Source organism: Nomascus leucogenys, chromosome 13 (genome assembly GCF_006542625.1).
Source record: "Nomascus leucogenys isolate Asia chromosome 13, Asia_NLE_v1, whole genome shotgun sequence".
Taxonomy (NCBI): domain Eukaryota; kingdom Metazoa; phylum Chordata; class Mammalia; order Primates; family Hylobatidae; genus Nomascus; species Nomascus leucogenys.
This window is the reverse complement of record NC_044393.1, coordinates 5,285,585-5,306,868: the sequence shown is the minus strand read 5'-3', so window position 1 is coordinate 5,306,868 and position 21,284 is coordinate 5,285,585. Positions and strand designations below refer to the sequence as shown.

Below are 21,284 nucleotides of genomic sequence, written 5' to 3'. Positions count from 1 at the left end.
ATCAGTCGAAAAGGAGGCAGGGGCCGGCGGCTTCGGCAGCCTTGGGGAGGGGAGGCGAGGCGGCGTGCTCCGGCCATTTTCAGCTCGGGTGGAGTTAAGTTTAGAATCTGTAACCTGGAGGGGAATCTGCTCTGATGACCCAGCAGAAAAACGGCCGCAATCTGGTAACGCACCTTCAGAAGGGAAGGCGTGCTCTCCTCGCCAGTCCTGGGAGGAAAGACCGATAAGTGAAATGTCTTTAAAAAATCTCATCCGACTTGGAAATTGCTTTTTTTTTTTTTTTCCCTGGTGTGCGTGTCTCGTTTTGCGCCGGCTTGAATTATTCGGATGACAATGATTTGGAGGAATAGTAAAGCGTTTTGAGGGCTTGAGATGAATGACGGTCAGGTTCTTAACTCCTAAGAAAAGGATGATGATAGAAGGAAAATACCTTAAATGGTCTTCCTTCCAGGACCGATTCCGTAGGAAAGGCGTCGCGGCGCCCAAGACTTGGTTCTGCCGGGCTGCAGCGCAAACTGTGGTTGGATGCCTTTGTGGTCTTCCCTAATAAATACGGATAAGCCAGTTTATTTGCAAGTGGTTTTCTGCGACAGCAATGTTAGTCTCAGAAGTTTGGAGGCTGCGGAAGGGCTAGGCGTGCCCCGCTTTTGGCTTGCGCCTAAATCGAAATTCCTACTTAATGTAAACAATGACGGTGTGTTGCGTTCTGTGACATTAAGTGTTCAGTTTTTCCTCTGGTAATGTCTCAGCCTGAGTTCACCAAGCAAAAGGTCTCTAGGGACAAGCAAGAGAAACCAGGGATTGTGTTGAATTTTTTTGGTGTGCGTTTCAAGTGTGGGAGCTATCTTCACACTGGGTAGTCTGGGAGACCCGTTTTCCCACAGAGCTAGGTTTATTCATTAGAGAAATGAGCATGTTGCCTTGTTGCAGGATGAATAAACAAGTTTTTTAAAAGCCCTCCGTGTCGAGCCCACACCTCACACCCATCTTGCTGTTTTTTAAACAGAAGCCCAACACAGGGAGGTTTCCTGAACTGTAAGCAATGTACCATGTTCACATGTAGTGAGGAGGGGCAATCTAGTAACACACACAGTCTTTCAGACAGTCTTCCACAAACTGCCTCGCCATCTGCATTACAGCCCAATTGTGAAAACCTGTTACCTACCGGCACACTCTCTCCCCCGCTCAATTCCCCTCCCCCAGCTTCCCTCTACACCCTGATTCAAGGGTGGAAAAGCCAGTGCAGACCATATAAAGCAACTGAGAGCTATACCGACCCCCGAGAGCTATACCGACCCCCGGGGAAAGCACCTATGACCCTCCCTGAGAAGACAGGATTTTGCTATATAGACTTAGCAAACCTTCTTTCTGCCTGAGAAACGTATTCAGCTACCTTCCTTTTCCAGAGTCATTTCTAGCAAGTTCCCCAAGCATTCCCAATTCACTAGTCTCCCAGCTGGCCCTTTGTCTCACCCTGCTCAACTGGGGTTAGCATTTGAATAGGCCCACTTGCCCCTTTTACATAGGTGAGGTCTGTGGGGTGAGGATATGCTCTCAAGAAATAGCAGATTAACCACATTAACCACAATTCACCATTAACCACATAGGTGAATTACCAGCCACTTTTAATATTTCAAATGGAGGGTGAGGGAGGAGGAGGAGCAGGAGAATAAAGCTAGTTAAACATGATGATATGCCCCCAATATTGAAGTTCTTTCCTTTACTACATTAATCATTTGCTTAATGGAAATTTGCTTTTGTGGGGGAGGGGAGGACGACCCAAAGGTACTCTTGTAACTGAACTTATTTGAGCTGGGAATTTATGTTGCAATGTTCCAATATTGTGTGGGGACAACCTGATATAGGTTTAAAGTTTTGCAAACAAAACTCTTTATGTTCATGAGAATTCAGGAATTAGAAATGTTACAGTTTGGGATTGTTTTGAGGTGTTTCTTTAATGCACTGCAAGCCTTTCTCACCTGGAGTTGCTTACACTTCGGCCTTCATTTTCTGCAGCTGTGTAGAAGGTTAAAGAGGAAGAAAGCTGAAACTTCAGTGTTGGTAAGAATGATGTTTTTTGGTTTTTTAATAATCTACATGGATTTACCTCAATTATTAGTTATTATTATACTGCTCTTCAAGAAGAGGGAAGCTTTTGAGAGGAAACTGAGCAGAAACCATGGTGTGAGTAAAGCATGTCTCAACTCGAAGGTGACCTATCACAAAAACCAAATCATTAACATAAAATTAAGCTTCCAGGCCAGTGATGTCATGTGCCGGCTCAACTGCTGCTCTTCTCTAAAAAATCACCCAGCAGAGGGATGAGATGCTCAAATGACATCGTTAATCCCCACGTTCAAGAATGAGAGATGGAATTTCTTGTTCTGTTGTGGGGTTTTGACACTAATGACTCTATTTCCTATAACTTGATGTCCCAAACTGGAGCAGTGGCATCTAAGATGAAAGGCCCGGGGCTAGCAGCCCAGGTTGCTTCTAGCCATGGTCAAGTGACCTTAGGTCAGACTCAACACCCCTCTGCCTCAGTTTCTTCTAAAATGAGGTCGCTGAATGAGATGATCCTATTTATCCCTTTCAGCTCCAAATGTCTAGACTGATTAGCTTAAGAAGCCTGGGGTTGTCCAATTTGACACTATACTAGTGATTTTAACCCTAATGGAACTCCCAAAAAACTTCAAAAGCTGATCAAATAAAAAGCACCAGCTAGGTATCGCGCCATTGCACTCCAGCCCGGCCTACAGTGTGAGACTCCATCTCAAAAACAAACAAACAAAAAAAAAAACCCGAAAAACAAAAAAAGCACCAGCTATGAAGAAATCTGTTTTGTGTTGGTTTCATGTAAATTTTGTCAAATCTGCTTTACAGTTGGTTGCAAAATGGTCTCAAAAGGCAGTTTAGAGAATGCAGAATTCCACTGTGTCCTTTCCCTAAACTGGAAACATTTAGCCATCCTGAGAGTCGTATTTAGTGTGTGTTTTATGTGTGTGTGTGTGTTCCCCACCTTCTGTCCCTGACCTTGGTGTCTAAGAACAAGCTTTTCAGAGCAGGAGCAGGCAGCATGGTTGCAAGTACTGACCTAGTACTGCAGCTTGGAGAGGCTAACTACTGTGGGAGATGGCAGACTGATAGGAACATTGGTTAAGGGACCACAAGTGTTGTTGAAAGTTTTTTGGTAACAGTTTTAAGTGTTCTGGTTAAGCTAGACCTGAAAAAAATGGTATCGAAGCTACAGCTATTTGAGATAAGCCAGTTTTCTCAACCTTTGTTTTTTTTCATGATCACTCCCCTCTTAGCTTCTTCAGACATGTTTCTTATTTGCCCCTCCCCATGACATTTTAATACCACAGACATATAGCTATACCCCGTTATTTGTTTATGTACTGCAGGACCTTGTCACAGCTAAGACTTTTTTGCACACTGCATCCCCCAAAACCAATTTTGCCTCCATCACACATGCATGGGATAAACAAAGCAAATATTTAAAACAAAACAAAACAAAACAAAAAAAAACAACAAAAATCTAGTTCTGTCAAATTAAGTGATTTAGCACCCATTTTCGTTTTATAATTTCTTTCTTACATATCAAAAGGCCATACGTGGGGGGTGGGGGGGCATCAATTTTTTACTGGTATTTGTTTTCTTTCCCTTGTTTAAAAATCTCATGAGTTTTTTCAAACGCCTCCAGTAGCTATGCTGGTCCAAGCACTAGTGGCCATTAATTCACAGGGCAGAGAAGCCAGAATAAACAGCCTAGTGACTTAGTTCTCCCAAGGCCAAGAGCCTGCAATGCGGGGCCACCATCACCTGTTGACAGTGCTCAGCCAGCAGAGGCAGGACTCCGCCTGCAACTATTCCCGGGTAGAAATGGGGAGGCTGCATTCCCAGCTCCCACTGGGCATGGCCTGTGTGTTTATTTTTTGTGTTTATTTTAGGGTAAGTATGTTACAAATTAGCAGGGCACATGGCTATGAGAAAGGCCAACATAAACCCAGGCAGCAGGGACAGAGGGTAAGTGGTGACAGTAAAGTGGGGAGAGATTTAAGGAAGACAAAAGGAAAAGAAGAATTTGAGGGATCGCAGAAAAAAGGAAGATGTGGGTAGACAAGAGAACCCCTGGGAAGGAGCAGAAAAGATTTAGAAATGGGGAAGGGGGTCACAAAGCCAGGAAATTTGGGGATTATAAAGAAAGTTGTTTGAAGGAATGAAGAGAGTCTTCAAGAGAGAAAGGTTGAGGGCAGCTTCAAGTATCTGGTGGCTGAGGGGGTCAGAACCAGGTGCATCAAGGGACAGACTTCAGCTCAACATCAGGAAGTGCATTTTTAAAAGCCAAATATGGCATTGGAGGGCTACCAATGAGGCTCACAGATTCAACACCATTAACATCACTGTCCCCCTGAGAGTTTCTTACAGACCTGGTCCAAAAATTCCAATTTCATAGGTGTGGAGTTTTCATACAAGTACTTCAATTGCTACACTCAAAGAGAAAGATTTAACACCTAGAAATCTAGCTGTCTAGCTCCAAGGCTAAAGCCTTGGGTTTTGGTTCACAGCAAGGTTGGTCTTCAAGGTCCCCACTCTCAAACTTGAGGGGTCCAAGGGCACAGGCCAAAGACTGGCAGCCAGCAGAAGACCACGTTTCTTCTCCCCCCAACCCCATGTGAGAGCTGGTTTCTGAGTGTCCTGGCTTATGTCGCTGTCTCAATTAGATTTCATTAGGAAAATTTGCTCTGGGTAATTGAGGTTGTTCTAGAAGGTGAAATATACCATTCCCCTTAAACAATGATGCCCAGAAGCCCCCAGGGTGGCTGGAATTTCCACCACGAATTGCAGGAATTTTAAGCAGAGCTTCCACTAAAGCCAAATTTACCTTCCGAGATTCCCTCTTCCCCTCCAACCCCTACTTTTGCCTCTCTCTTGGTTGCTTTCCCATGGTGCTGTTCATCTTTTCTGGAATGGCCTCTCCTCCCCTGAAATTCTTTGCTGCATCATCAGCTAGTCTGGAGAAGGAATCCACAAATGTCTGGACCCACTGTTCAAGCACAGGTGGTCAGAGGACAGTGGCATCCCTTGGCTGAAACAGAATTTGGGGCACCTTTTGAGAAGGTTGCTGAGCTACAGCTAATTAGCTGAGTGAAGGGGTCTGAATTCATGATGGGGGCTTTTTAATCTGAGCATATCAAGTATTTTCATAAAGACTGTTCCCACTGCCTCTAATATCAGCCTTGCATCTGCCTCTAACCTGGTATCTTGCCTCATCCATTTGAGGCCTTTTTCCTTTAGCTGGCATTTGCTTCAAACAGCCTGGCCACGCAGACCCCTCTGCAGACAGCAGTATGCTACTGCCTCCACCGGCCAAGGCGGGCAGAGGAGAGGCTGAAGGGAAAAGGATGGCAGCAGCAAGTCTTGATTGAAAAGTAATTAATTGTACAGCTTCAAAGTCTATTACTGCTCGGTCAGCACTCAGAAAACATTTGTCACTGGGAGGCTGAGAAACTTCATAGTTGCCTAAATTCTTTACTACCTTCTCTTTCTGCTTTTACCTTTTCCTCAATTGAAAGAAACCCACTGACAACTAATGACATGAATGGGCTACAGAGAAGGCACTTCTGCAAACTTCACCACCCACCTCCTCCCTGCAAAGCCGCAGACCAAAAGGAAAATGACTACCAAAAAAATACTGTTTTTCGTGGTTTCCGTTCCCTTCCCTTTCACCCACCTCCCTTCCCTCTCTCTACTTTGCCTTCTCTTTGTTGGCTACAGGGATAAACCCAGAAAGCTGACAGGTAGCTACCTAAACTTGGGATACGCCTTGTGCTTTTGGTAATGAGTAAGAATCCCAGAATGTAAGTAGAAACACAATTACTTGTTGAATACATGTGCCACGAAAGCGTCAATAGAGAGATGAGACTAAGTTTGGGAAGCCCAGGGCATCACGTGGGGCTACCAAGGAATGGGGCTGTAATGGTGCTGTTCAGAGAATCGATGGTAAAGAAATACATACATTCTTTCCATTGGGGATTCCATATTTTCAAAAGGCCACTGTTTGCCACCTGTGGCACCTGGGCCATTTGGCTTTCCTCAGAAATGCAGAGTTTAATGGAAGCATGAGAAATTTTTCCCATCCCCCCCCGCCTTTTTTTTTTTTGTGAGGAGTCTCGCTCTTTCACCCAGGCTGGAGTGCAGTGGCGCGATCTCGGCTCACTGCAGGCTCCGCCCCCCGGGGTTCACGCCACTCTCCTGCCTCAGCCTCCCGCGTAGCTGGGACTACAGGCGCCCGCCACCTCGCACAGCTAATTTTTTGTATTTTTAGTGGAGACGGGGTTTCACCGTGTTAGCCAGGATGGTCTCGATCTCCTGACCTCGTGATCTGCCCGCCTCGGCCTCCCAAAGTGCTGGGATTACAGGCGTGAGCCACCGCGCCCGGCCTCCATCCCTTTCTTAGTACATCAAGTGCAGACACTATTATTTTTAAGTAGCCAAGTATACACAATTTTCAAGTAAACCATCCCTGGGTTTCGACAGCCAATCCTGTCCTCCCCTACTTGACACATCATCCCACTGCAGCCCTGCACTCCAGCACACAGCCCCGCAGGACAGGGGTCAAGCCTGGCACACAGCTTCTCTCCATCCCAACTCGGCCTTTTTTTCAGGCACCAGCCTCTCCTGACTTCCTCTTCCTCAGCTGCATAAACACATTAATAGACTTTCCTTCCTCAGTCCTATCACATATTTATCTTTTCCCATGATGGCAATCCATCCAGCACTGGAAAGCTATGTTTAAGGTACTTTGCTATTACACAGTTATGATGGCAGATCCTAAAATGCCTCTGGCAAGGTTAGGCCCCAGACGACGCTGCCCACTAACATCCAGCACTGGCCATCTCCCTCCAGATCAAGGCTACGTTTCTGTCTTGAACTAGCAAAATTAGCAGCCTTCAGGAGGATCACCAGACAAGCCAACTAATTAGGCCAATCAAGGTGGACCCCAGTAAACCCACCAGCCAATCACCCCTAGCTGTTACTATACCAGATTCCTCAGATCCCTGTGGCTTTTCAGGTGCAACAGGTGGATCAACTCCTCGAACATTTGGCCACACTTCTGGGGTTCCTGACCCCACTACTGATGTTTCAACTCTTAGCTCCACTCATCTAAAGGACTTAGGTTTTTCAGAGTCTGGTAGCCAGTCACTACAGAGAAATAACAGGAGTGGAAAAAAGGGGGAATATCAGGGTTAAATACTGGGATTTATTCTTCTTGGTCTTAATTTACCTTTAAGGCAATTCCTATTCAAATCTAAGGGTCCTTTCTCAGCTTATAGTGGTGATTTTCAACTGGGGGAGATTTTGCCCACCAGAGGACATTTAGCAAAGTCTAGAGACATTTTTGGTTGTTAAAACTAAGGGGATGCTACTGGCATCTAGTGGGTAGAGGCTAGGGATGCTGCTCAACATCCTACAATGCACAGGGCAGTCACCACAACAAAGAATTGCCTGGCCCCAAATACCACCAGTGCAGAGACTAAATCACTAAGTCTAGATGAGATGTGCTGAGTGGTTCTGAAACCCCTTCCTCTGGTGTGCTCCCATCTCTCCCTTCTGAGTCCTCCCTGCTCACTCCTGGACTGCCTCCCTTTTTCCTGTCCAGTGCGCCAATTGTTCAAGATTCTATTACCAAATGTGTTTCTTCCCTAAAGAGTTTTATCTGACTCCATAAATTCATCTTTGTAAGGACGATTGCCAATTTGAATGTGTGATCTTTATCTTTTTCTAAACTTCAGACCTTTCCTTCCAGATAACGGGCTGCAAAAATCTCCATCCCAACTGCCCAAAGTTCCTTCAACTTTGCCATGTCTAAAACCAAATCAGCACTGCCACCTTGCCAGCCCCTCCCACTGACTTCCCTGTCCCACTCCCAGTGTTCCATCCATCTGGGTGCCACACTTTGGCTCCTCCATCTTTTGTGTCTTTCTAGCATAAGAGCTGCTCCAGGAGGATCTTTTGGGACCCCTCTTGAGTGCCACCTTTCAGCCTTCCTGCTTCCTTCACCGTTCTAGGTCTCTCCTTTAAACATCTCCTTTGTGCATAACCCCTTTCCTTTGTTCTCTATCGGGATCATCCTCCATGCTGCTTCTGCTTTTCCTAAAAGTAGGCTCAAATCCTCACTTGCAGAACAAAAAACTTTCAACATCCTTTCCGTTTCCTGCCAAAATAGCCTCAAAAGTGCTTGCCCTCATACTCCATGGCATCCTCAGAGAGATTCTATCTAATTTCTCCTGACTTTTCTCCCCCTGCTACCCAAGAGCCTGCCAAGGTGGCCAGTTGTGTTTACCCAGCCACGCCCCATGTTTCCTACCATTAAATCCTTTGTTCGTGGTGGGCAAACGGTCTCCCATCCCCCACTACCACCTTCTATTCACAGCCAAGGCGTCTATCCTTCCTTGGAGGCCCATATAAAAAGCCATTTTCTCCACCAAGACTTTCAAGGTCCCCCCAAGCGGAAGTCCTTTCTTTCATTTGTATGCTGCTCTACTCTCTAGGATGAGGAATTGGTATTTGCCTAACTTTTTTTTTTTTTTTTTAGTCACCTCCATGCATGTGCTCCCCTGGCAAATAATCATGATATCAGAAAGAATGAACAAAGGGATCCCACAGACACATGAGGGTGTCGAACAGAGACCCTGAACCCGTTCCTCGACAAATGGTACTTTGGGGGTGAGCGCGAGGCCTGACTAAAGCAAACCACCCCTTCAGAGCACCCATCGCAGCCTCCCTGGGGCTCCAACCCCAATGTCTACTGACCTTCCACTTGTGCAGGCTCAGCATCCCTGGGGCCTCAACTCCTTATCCATCCTGGGCTGCTCCTCGCAGTAAGCCCTCTCCTTGGGGTCCTGGCCCTCTATCTCCCAGCCCTGGAAATCTTGCTCCTCACCTTGCCCGGCAGCGGCACCCCGTTGGCTAGGTTAGCCTGCCGCCATCAACACACCCAAGGGTTGGCCCCTGGGACCCCACCTCTCTCCCGAGGCTCGGCACCCTGTGGCATGAGGAAGAGTGACCCCACGGCGCTAGCGGTCCTCGCAGTCTTCCAGGCCTAACCGCCATACACCCGCCCCCCAACAGCTTCCAACCACCCCAGCAGCACCTCTTCGGGCGTTCCAACGCGGCGCCTCCTATTGGACCTCCCACCCATATCCGGTTTCCGGTCTGACGCCCCCTGCTCATTTGCCAGGCAGCCTTGATTGGCATGACCCCTGCCCAATGGCTGACCCGGCGCTGGGGTCGGAGGAGAGTGAGTTGGTGTTGGGACCCAGTTGGGCCATTCAGTGGATGCCCAAGTGGTTAAGCCGTTTTGCGTGGGTGTAGTTGGCCAAAGTTTGAATCAAAGTTCAGTGTTGACATCTGGAAGTGTGTAGACCCATAGAGCTAAAGCGATATATCTTTGGGCGATCCCAAACGTTTCCCAGGGTCCAACTGTGTTCGCCTCCTTCCGTGCTGCGTGGCCACGTGGATGGTGGATGCAGGGCGCAGGGATGCACGGTGCCTGTGGTACCCTGGGTCTAAGAGGGACGCGTTAGACTAAACGGGATCGCAACTTGCGGTGGTTCGCCCGCTTGCAGCTCTTATACAGCAGCCCGCGCCGTGCGCCCTGCTTGCTGCAGCCCGCCCTGTGTAACTCATCCAGCCTCCCCTCCCCCAGGGTTCTGCAGGTCAGGTGACCCCCTACCTCCTGCCCAGCTGCTCTGTGCCTAGACGTGGCTTGCCAATCTGTCTCACTGGTGAGACCGACCTGATGCGCACCTGCCGGGTTTTACCTGACCCCCTAACAGCAGCTTTTCTCCCGGGTTCCAATCCCTCTGCAGACCCCAGACCAGAGCATAGCATGTGCACACACCAAGGCCACCAGGTGGTGTGGGTATTTACCTTTGGCTAGCTCTGAGCCCACCGCAGCATGGTAGCGGGAGCGCAGCTGCGTGGGCAACCACCGGGTTTGTGGCCGGTTGGCGGGCTCAGTGCCGCCTCAGTGGGCTCTAGCAGTGGAAGAGTAAAGCGACTACCCTAAGATACCCAGAGCGAGAGGAGAGGGGCTGGAAGGGTGCTGGAGACAGGCTGTAGTGGGGCTAAAGTAGCTGACTGACCGGCGCTGCAGCCGGTGCCCGAAGCAGCGAGCAGCGCACCTCAGCTGTGGTTGCCGCGCGGCATGGTATTTATCTGTGGGTTCAGTGCGCACAGAATTGTCCAGTCTCGAAACCACCCTAAACTGGCATTAAACCCCAACCAAAATCCCCTTTAACCCTTCCCTAGAACAGCAGGACCTGCGAAACTCTGAGGCCGCTTTGTGAGGTCCCCCTCTGCGCAGCACGCCCCCCACCCCTCTCTCGGTGCCGCCGCAGCTACTCCCTAGGGGGCTTTGCTCTTGGTGGTACGCACTCGAGACCTTCTTATTCCCCTGCGTCACCATCCACATAAACAAGGGAGCACCCTGCTTGCGCCGCTGTGGGCCACTGCGGAGACCCCTAGAGTGTGATGGGAGTGGGGGCTGTTAAAGTGCTTTACCGGAGCCAACCTCAGCAAGCGACAAACAAAAGCAGCAAAAAGTACACCCGAGGCATTTAAAAAACAAATTGCGTGCTCGCATACTCGGCATCCCCTCTCCCTCGCCTCTCTCTGCTTCTCTGGTGGGCTCACGACCACCTGTCGCATCCCCATGCGTGCCTGCGCCCCTTCCCAGGCACCAAAAGCCTTGCGCTCCGGACTAGGGGCTTGAGATCCAGGGCTGCCTGGAGGCTGGGGGCTATGACTCAGAGTTTCAGGGATATCCTGGGGTGATGAAACCCTTCTTCAGTCCCCCCTCCCCTGAGGAGTCGGTTGGGTTGGGGAGGGAGGGTTTCAGCTCCTGTACTCCAGCGTCCCGAGGCCCACGTCTTGCGTCACGTGTCCCGCAACGCAGGAGAGCTTTCTCTGGCCAGCGGAGAAGCGGAGAAAGACTCCAAATCAGTCAGGGAGAGGAGTGGAAGGAGCCAGAACGTCCCTGCGAGGCCTGCGCTCATCAGCCCCCTTACCCAAAGTCCCGGGCCCCTGGCGCCAGGAGCAGGCTCCTGGAGCCGGAGCCAGCTCGGCACTGGAACCGGCGTCCTCTGGTGGCGGAGAGAGAGCGCTACTGGCGATTTTCGGACCGAATCGGCACGCTCGTCAGATCCAAGCAGGCGGGACTGGCCTGGAGCAAAAAGAAAGAGAGAGGAGGGCATAAGGACAGACCAAGGAAGAGGGGCTGGGGGGCAGCCTGGGGGCATAAAAAGTGGCTAGGAAGGAGCCAAGACTCCACCAGCAGCAATTGAGTTGCTTCAGCCTCAGTCTAGGGTTCCAGGCCTTGAACCCCCCAACCTCACAAGGGTTGGAAAGTGAGGCTGGTGAACTTTCCAGCTGGTACTTTGATTTAAAAATAATAATAATAATTTTTTCACCCTAGTTCGGTTGGGTGCTCCATCTTACGGAGCCCCAAACTTATTTTGAGAGGCCGCCACCGTGTTATGGGCGTGCGCAACTGCCTCGACGGCAATAATATGTCAGGACAACGCGATATCCCCCCTGAAATCGGGGAACAGCCCGAGCAACCACCTTTGGAAGCCCCAGGGGCAGCTGCCCCCGGTGCTGGGCCTAGCCCAGCCGAAGAGATGGAGACCGAACCGCCTCACAACGAGCCCATCCCCATCGAGAATGACGGCGAGGCCTGTGGACCCCCAGAGGTCTCCAGACCCAACTTTCAGGTCCTCAACCCGGCATTCGGGGAAGCTGGAGCCCATGGAAGCTACAGCCCACCTCCTGAGGAAGCAATGCCCTTCGAGATCGAACAACCCAGCTCGGAAGGCTTCTGGCCTACACTGGAGCAGCCTGGATTCCCCAGTGGGGCCCATGCAGGCCTTGAGGCCTTCGGCCCAGCACTCATGGAGCCCGGAGCCTTCAGTGGTGCCAGACCAGGCCTGGGAGGATACAGCCCTCCACCAGAAGAAGCTATGCCCTTTGAGTTTGACCAGCCTGCCCAGAGAGGCTGCAGTCAACCTTTCTTACAGGTCCCAGACCTTGCTCCAGGAGGCCCAGGTGCTGCAGGGGTCCCCGGAGCTCCTCCCGAGGAGCCCCAGGCTCTCAGGCCGGCAAAGGCTGGCTCCAGAGGAGGCTACAGCCCTCCCCCTGAGGAGACTATGCCATTTGAGCTTGATGGAGAAGGATTTGGGGACGACAGCCCACCCCCGGGGCTTTCCCGAGTTATCGCACAAGTCGACGGCAGCGGCCAGTTCGCGGCAGTCGCGGCCTCGAGTGCGGTCCGCCTCACTCCCGCCGCCAACGCGCCTCCCCTCTGGGTCCCAGGCGCCATCGGCAGCCCATCCCGAGAAGCTGTCAGACCTTCTAACTTCACGGGCACCAGCCCCCGGATGGAGATCTCCGGACCCCCGCTCGAGATTGGCAGCGCCCCCGCTGGGGTCGACGACACTCTCATCAACATGGGCAGCCCCCCAATCGCGCTTGACGGCCCGCCCATCAAGGCCTCGGGAGCCCCAGATAAGAGAGAGCGAGCAGAGAGACCCCCAGTTGAGGAGGAAGCAGCAGAGATGGAAGGAGGCACAGCCGCTGAAGCCGCGGAGGGAGGGAAAGTCCCCTCTCCGGGGTACGGATCCCCTGCCGCCGGGGCAGCCTCAGCGGATACCGCTGCCAGGGCAGCCCCTGCAGCCCCAGCCGATCCTGACTCCGGGGCAGCCCCAGAAGATCCCGACTCCGGGGAAGCCCCAGCCGATCCCGACTCCGGGGCATTCTCAGCCGATCCCGACTCTGGGGCAGCCCCAGCCGATCCCGACTCCGGGGCAGCCCCTGGCGCCTCAGCCGATCCCGACTCCGGGGCGGCCCCTGACGCCCCAGCCGATCCCGACTCCGGGGCGGCCCCTGACGCGCCAGCCGATCCCGACTCCGGGGCGGCCCCTGACGCCCCAGCCGATCCAGATGCCGGGGCAGCCCCTGAGGCTCCCGCCGCCCCTGCGGCTCCTGAGACCCGGGCAGCCCATGTCGCCCCAGCTGCGCCAGACGCAGGGGCTCCCACTGCCCCAGCCGCTTCTGCCACCCAGGCAGCCCGAGTCCCCCGGGCGGCCTCTGCAGCCCCTGCCTCCGGGGCCAGACGCAAGGTCCATCTCAGACCCCCCAGCCCCGAGATCCAGGTTGCCGATCCGCCTACTCCGCGGCCTACTCGCGCGTCGGCCTGGCGGGGCAAGTCCGAGAGCAGCCGCGGCCACCGCGGGTACTACGATGAAGGGGCGGCCAGCAGCGACGAGGACTCCAGCGGAGACGAGTCCGACGATGGGACCTTCAGATGCGTCCGCTGGTTTCAGCATCGGCGAAATCGCCACCGCCGAAAGCCCCAGCGCAACTTACTCCGCAACTTCCTCATACAAGCCTTCGCGGGCTGCTTCGGTCGATCTGAGAGTCCCCAGCCCAAAGCCTCGCACTCTCCCAAGGTCAAGAAGGTACCCCTGGCGGAGAAGCGCAGACAGATGCGCAAAGAAGCCCTGGAGAAGCGGGCCCAGAAGCGCGCAGAGAAGAAACGCAGTAAGCTCATCGACAAACAACTCCAGGACGAAAAGATGGGCTACATGTGTACTCACCGCCTGCTGCTTCTAGGTAATGCGGCGGACTCTGCCTGCGGGCAGCAGGGCCGCCGGGGAACTGGGGAGGGGGTGGCAGGGCTGCCTGGTGGGGCTCGGGGCTCGGCAGTGGGAGGAGGGGGTCCAGCCAAAGGCGGGAAGAACTTGCTAGAAAGTTCCAGGGAGGGACCCTAACTTTGCCCTGGGAGCGGGAGGGGATCTTGGGTGGATTCGGGTGGCCGAAGTATATGCCCTCCAGGGAGAAAAGTGATGCCGAGCGACACTGAGGGTCGTTTCCGGCGGGACAGGCCAGCGCCAGCAACCGTAAGCTGGACAGGCAGGGGCTTCAGGTGAGCCAGGAACTGCCGGGGAGGGGCCCCGGGGCCCCGGGGCTCCCCTGGCTAGGCTGGTGGGGTCCACGGTGGGCTGGGGTCATTGGGGAAGGCGCGCCCCCGCCTCGCCTGGCACGGCTGCTTGGACTCAGACAGCTTGTCATTGGTGTGTGTTGGTGTCCATATTCTGTGTTCGCCTGTGCATGATACGCTCAAGTGTCCCCTGTTCCTATCCCGGCACCCCCAAATTACCCGCCGACTGTGTACTTGTACTTGGGAACGGGCTGTCTTGTGGTTTGCGCCATGGCGCGGGCAAAAAACTTTCAGTGTTCGCACACTCTGGTGGTACCTGCACCCGGGCGCTCTGCGGCGAGCCGTGCGGAGGACATGCGGGGAAGGTGGCGGGGCCTCCCGGGAAATAAGCGGGGCCCCTGGCTTGGGGGAGCGGGGGATCGCTTTTCGCCGGCCTCCATAACCTTGTTCCTGTATGTCTTTCTCTCTTTTTCCTTTTGCGCTAAGCGTTTCCTCACTTCTCATTCGTTCGCCAAACCCTCCCGCCTTTACGGTTGAAAAACCAGACACACAGGTATCTGGGGCGCCCGGGGCTGCACACATCAGTTCGGTATTCTGCACCACACAGCTCGCCTGGTTGGGGGATGGGGGAAGGGGAAACACAACCTGCTGTAGGCAAGTCCGTATCCCAAACCACGTGGGGGCTGGTTCCAAGGGGGTGGGCGTGGCTGTGTTTAAAAAATATGAAATAATTTTTCTTCCTAGCGAAGAGCCCGAGGTAAGCCAATCATTTTTACAAAGAGTACAGTAGGAGGGGCTTGGTTTAAAAAGATGGGGGTTATGTGTTGTGAGTGGAATGTCACCTTTGTGTTTAAATGCAACTAAAATAAAAGTTTTCAAAAAATGCTCTGAGTGTATTTGAAGTGTGTGGACAAAGTATGGCAAAACCGTGAATATGACTTGTGAAAACAAGTAAATGTTTGCATGTGAATTTTTTCAAGCAGCTTTAGCTGGGGGCAAAGAGGCTTGTCAAAGGTAAGGTCTTCTGCAAATTGGCTCTGGATACAAAAAATACATAAAGGTATTTTAATTACAGAAGTTAAAAATCATGATATTCTCATCAGGAGGGTATTTTGGTGGCCTTCTACCTTCCCCCTCCTCCTTTGCTCACATTTCCCTACCTCTTGGTGCCCTCCCCTCTCCAGGATCCCCCTCCTTACCCCACAGCAAGACCCTCTCCTGTATCTCCCAGTCTTTCCCTGGCCATTCCCAGTTCCCCACCCTCCCCCCAGCCCCCCAAGATTTCTTAACTTCAAATCTGGGGCATTAACTATTTTTGCCACATTTAATCAAAGCATCAATTAGCAATGGTCTGAATATGTGGTTTAAATGAAAACTTCCAAACAAACTTCACAAGCTTAATTTTTACATTTTATTCTCTAAGACTTTCTCTAAGACCTTTCAAGGGATTTCAAGATCACAGTTTTTAAGGCTGCGCTACATTTGTTAAATATGTTAGAATGTGTGATGGTTTTTTATTAATGGCATTATTGGCATATAACTGTGCTATTGTGATGTGGCTCTCACAAATCACCATTTTAAATGTGAGAATCATTTTATGTATGCCCATCCAGGGAGATCACGACATTATCATTTACCCAAAAACATATAATATGGTAGTTGTTTTAAATTTCAAATGTCTCAACTGCACTAAAGCTACCAAACATTAAATGACAATGCACTAATTTCCCTGCAGACAACTGATTTTGCCATGACAGACCCATTTCAATATTCCAAGCACAGCTCTGGGAAGCAAACGTGTAAATTGGGGGTGGGAGGACACAAATGCGTACAGACAGGAGGCCCAAGTGACAGTGTGCACCTAACCCCTAACTGTCAAATTGGTGATGTGCCTGACATGCAGGGCCTCAGTTGCCTCCTTTGTGAAATGAAGCTTTCCTAGCAGATCTCCACTAAGGAATGCTTTTGCGCCATGATTTGAGTCTTCTATTCTTCCTGGGGGTGGAGGGTGGAGGGTGGAGGAGACACAGTCCACTTATATCAGGACTGGAGACTTATACCATAGATTGTGCAGCCATCAATCCTACAGCAAAACTGTCCATGTTTGGGACCAGTCTTAAGAATATTAGAAGTTTCCTTTGTCTCCCCTTATTTTGTCACCGGGAGTAAAAATTAACTTTAACAAAAGGAAATTTGCTAGGGTCACCTTGCACCTTGTCCTGGCTTTGTTCTCGGGTGCTGGTGGCCAAACACCTTTGGATGCAGCATAGTCCAGAAGGTGGGCTGGTAAACCATGGGCCATGTCTAACATAAGCCTGAAATATGATAGCCAGTGTTAGCTGCTAGCTGTAACTGTACCACTGCAGTTTGTCAAAGCAGGCTACAGTTTTTGACCAGGCTTCCTTTTGCAGAGGTGACGTCCCTCTTCTGGACCTGAATTATTGATTGGGGACAGGGAGAGGAGGAAGGATGAGGACTTACTCACATGTAGGACAAGACTTTTTACTAACTTTCTAGTCCCAACATATAAAACAAGACATCCATACATCCCTACCACTGAAAATGCATATCAAATGGCTGTCCTTTGATATGGTTGCTAATTTGTGACATGCAGATTCATCTGTTGCTTGAAAAAATGTATGTTCATGTGCTTATCCTTTCTGTTTTTATTGCCGGGACAATTTAATCTCATTACAGGGAATCTTAAGAAATCAAAGAGAGAGACAGAGAGAGAGAGAGAGAGAGAGAGAGAGAGAGAGAGAGAGAGAGAGGGGGAGAGAAAGATAGATAGAAATCAGTAATACGATTAAAATTCTAAAATATCTGAAGAGTTCTTTTTAAAGAAGCCTTTTTCTTACTCAACACTATCCACCAATAGACTGTTTCCATGTTTCTGTTACATTTTAAAATAATTTTGGTGGCTTAAACATTTTTTAAAACTTCATTTAGGTGTGATTTCCTCCTTAAGAACTGAAGGGGGCTAATAGATCAGAGTTTCTTAGTATCTGCCACATTTATTAAAATTGTGCAGGCAAATGCTATATATAATAATGGGTATTCTGCTGCTATGATGCTTTATTTATACAGTGAATCATAATTAATTGTATGATTATTTATACCACCAAGTGCAACAGTGATGCATTGTATTCCATCTTGCAGAAGCACCTTTTTATTTTTCTTTTCTCTCTCTCTCTCTTTTTTTTCTTTTTAAACATACAGCCATTTTTTTGTATTCTAAATGCCTCCACTGAGCTTTTGGTGTGGTGGGAAGGACATGGCTTATCAGGTCACAAAATTTTGGAGTCCAGATAGATTTATTATTTTCTCTTTTCAGTCTCTAGTAAGATTCATGCTTCTCAAACGCTGAAATTCTACATTGGTTTTAATTCTTACAGATTTCTCTCAAAAAATTTTTCCCATATAGGTAGATTAATGTTTAAAATTTACCCACATTATTTACCATGGAAAACTGGTTCTAAGCAAAAAGAATTGGGGGTCATCCCCTTTCTGTATGTATCCTCCTAACTTGAAAAGGAAAATCTCACTGCTCTCAGTATTACTAGTAACCAGTAATAATAATAATAATAATAATAACAACACATTCTGGTTACATTTTTGTTTGTTTGGTTTGAAACAAAGTCTCGCTCTGTCACCCAGGCTGGAGTGCAATGGCAGGATTTCCGCTCACTGCAACCTCTGCCTCCCAGGTTCAAGCGATTCACCTGCCTCAGTCTCCAGAGTAGATGGGATTACAAGCGTGTGCCACCATGCCTGGCTAATTGTTTGTATTTTTAGTAGAGATGGGGTTTCACCATGTTGGTCAAGCTGGTCTCGAACTCCTGACCTCAAGTGATCTACTCAGCCTCCCAAAGTGCTGGGATTACAGGCGTGAGCCACTGCGCCTGGCCACATTTTACATTTTTTAAAGCCTTTCACCTAGTCATATTTGTCTCTTGAAACAGTCCTGGGCAATAAAAACGTGATAGGGCCCCATTTCATAAGCAAATAAACCAAAAGCTCAGATATTAAATATCAGGCTTTTTTTTTTTTTTTTGAGAAGGAGTCTCACTCTGTTGCCCAGGCTGGAGTGCGATGGTGTGATTTTGGCTCAACTGCAACCTCTGCCTCCTGGGTTCAAGTGATTCTCCTGCCTCAGCCTCCTGAGTAGCTAGGATTAAAGGTGCATGCACCATGCCTGGCTAATTTTTGTATTTTTAGTAGAGATGGAGTTTCACCATGTTGGTCAGGCTGGTCTCAAACTCCTGACCTCGTGATCCGCCCACCTCATTCTCCCAAAGTTCTGGGATTACAGGCATGAGCCATCGTGCCCAGCCATAAGGCACTTTTACTCAAAGACTGCAAGGTAGGTAAAGGATCTCAAATTTCAAATTCAGATAAGATAATGCTTACCAGAAATGTGATAAGCTATAAAGCATTATTTAAATGTAAAGCATGATTATTCTAAGTATACTATGTGCTCTTAAAATCCCTTGCCAAATGACACGTGTCGAGTAGTCTGCTACTTTCTGAATTATAGCAAAACTCACAGGTCCCTGGTTATAAATGTCCATTGAGTACATATGAAATGTGAGCCTCCCCATTTCTGAGATGGCTGTCATTGCTTTGGCAATATTTCATTTACACCTTTGCTTTAACTCATCTGCCAGCACTGCAACATTGCAGTCTTAGTTTGTTGTGGCTACTGTTTTCCTTTTTTTTTTTTTTTTAATGCAGGTTTTCTTTAAAGTATTTTGTTTCGTTTTGTTTTGTTTTGCAGGGTCTAAAGCTTTTCTTCTTGTTTAGGTTTCCATTAAATAATAATTAATCATTATAATAATAAAATGCAGTTACTTTTCTGCATAGCTCTATTATAAGTATAGTGTTAGAATGTTTAGAATCCTGGCCTGGATCTCATCATCTTATCAAAATAACTCTGCTCCATAGTCTTCCTAGTGATTTTTTTTAAGTATGCCTTGCTTCTAGTCCAGGCTAATTTCCATTTAGCAAAAGTCAGTGTGTGGCCTTAGAAATCACCTTTGACTTTTATGCAGAAGGTTAGTTGTTGTTGTTTTTAAGATGGAGTCTCACTCGTCACCCAGGCTGGAGTGCAGTGGCACTATCTCAGCTCACTGCAACTTCTGCCTCCCAGGTTCAAGCGATTCTCCTGCCTCAGCCTCTCGAATAGCTGGGATTACAGACATGCACCACCACACCTGGATAATTTTTTTGTATTTTTAGTAGAGGTGGGGTGTCACCATGTTGGCCAGGATGGTCTGGAAATCCTGACCTCAGGTGATCTGCCCACCTTGGCTTCCCAAATTGCTGGGATTACAGGCATGAGCCACCGCGCCCGGCCAGGAAGGTTAGTATTAAGCAAAAAATAAATTTATTTTTAGAGAAAGTAACCGAGATTTGAAATTCCCAATGCCAGCCATGCTCCTTCTTAATTTTAGAGTTAGTTTTTCCTCCAAATAAAACTTACTCCCAACCCCAGCAAAATTGTGGCTCTTCAAATGCCTCTAAATAACTCTGAGGAGACACATCAGTAGCGAACAACAATTCGTTTCTACACTTCTTAGCTTCTTTTACCTGTAGTAGCAAATGTGAGGTTCCTCTCAAACCCACTCATGCCATTTGCCCATTTAAAAATCAAATTTCTCAGGAGGAGTAGCAATTTTCAAGAGAGAAGGGACAGGGCCAATTGATGTCACAAGGTCCTCACCATCAATTAAAACTAGTCAACGGAGGGAACTAAAAGCATTGGGCAGCCTAATTGACCATCTCTGACCCTTTGGAATAGGGACTAGGAGACTCTGGCCCTAACAAGCACCTTCACAGATTTCATTAAATTAGACTGAATGGAGCTTTTGTTCCCATCAGATTCCTGTTCCGGCCTGTGGTCACCCTAAGCATAAGATCATGTTCTCTTTAGGAAGGAAGAGGCGAATGGACCTGAGCCTCTCTTTGGGAGTTCTGCTGAAGAGTCTGCAAGTCCTAAGTGGCCTTTATGCAGTTTAGAGACTGGAAGGAAGGCACAAATACAAATTGGGGGAAAGAAGCCCCTGAACAAAGGAGAGGAGAAGTATTTCAAAAGGAGGATATATTCTTTTTTTTTTTTTTTTTTGAGATGGAGTTTTGCTCCTGTTGCGCAGGCTGGAGTGCAGTGGTGCAATCTCGTCTCACTGCAACCTCTGCCTCCTGGGTTCAAACAATTCTCCTGCCTCAGCCTCCCGAGTAGCTGGGATTACAGGCATGTGCCACCACGCCCCACTAATTTTGTATTTTTTGTAGAGACAGGGTTTCACCATGTTGGTCAGGCGGGTCTCGAACTCCCGACCTCAGATGATCTGCCCGCCTCAGCCACCCAAAGTGCTGGGATTACAGGTGTGAGCCACAGCACCTGGCCTTTTTTTCGTAATTCCCCCAAAAAGAGGGCCAGCTACTAGAAGCAAAGTTACAATTTGAGAAATCTAGAGTCTTTTTTAAAGGGTAACATGCTCAACCCAGTGCTTGGCACATATAAGTACCCCAAAAATGTTTTGGGTTTTTGGGTTCTTTTTGTTGTTTCTTGTTTTTTGAGACAGGGTCTCACTCTGTCGCCCAAGCTGGAGTACAGTGGCATGGTCTCGGCTCACTGCAACCTCTGCCTCCCGGGTTCAAGCGATTCTCCTGTCTCAGCCTCCCTAGTAGCTGAGATTACAGGTGCCTGCCAGCATGCCCAGCTAACTTTTGTATTTTTTAGTAGAGATGGGATTTCACCATGTTGGCCAGGCTGGTCTTCAACTCCCGACCTCAGGTGATCTGCCCACCTTGGCCTCCCAAAGTGCTGAGATTACAGGTGTGAGCCACCATACCAAGCCTCAACTTTTAATTTTAGAAATTTACTTTTCCTCCTAGATTTTTTTTTTTCTCCCTGCTCCAAGTGAGGTTTTGGGTTTGGTTAATTTTCTGTTGTTGCTGGTTTTTTGTTTGTTTGTTTCTTTGTTTTTCTGTTTTTTGCATTTCCCATTAGACTATTAACATGTAAATTCTAAAAGTGCCAGCCATCTCATTCTGTCTTTCTGTCTCCACCTTTCAGAGTACATTCTTTGTTTACATTTTGTAAATAAAGGTCAACTCAAGCAGTAGACAAATGCCACCTTGCCACATTTATAATTGTGTGAAGTCACTCTCAGGTGAATGATGTGCCAGAGACAGATGAGGAGATAACTTACTTTTTGACTTGTCCTGTAAAAGTGTCACCTGTCACCCCTGCCTATCCAGCTCCCCCTTCTGTTTT

At 49.1% G+C, this 21,284-nt stretch overlaps 1 protein-coding gene across 4 annotated transcripts in view; it reads left to right on the top strand.

The window, feature by feature from the left end:
* The window catches only part of GNAS (GNAS complex locus), a 71,764-nt gene that overhangs the window by 2,287 nt on the left and 48,193 nt on the right, over positions 1–21,284 (top strand). For 2 of the 4 annotated variants that reach the window (XM_012511786.2, XM_012511785.2), the window contains exons 1-2: positions 11,544–12,881; positions 13,026–13,677. The exons of 1 other annotated variant lie outside the window; for it this stretch is intronic. In XM_012511786.2, coding sequence (XP_012367240.1) covers positions 11,544–12,881; positions 13,026–13,677 — 1,990 coding nt within the window. Of the gene's footprint in view, positions 1–11,543; positions 13,678–21,284 lie in introns of those variants that run through there. One more of the 4 variants, XM_030825850.1, reaches the window with a different exon arrangement.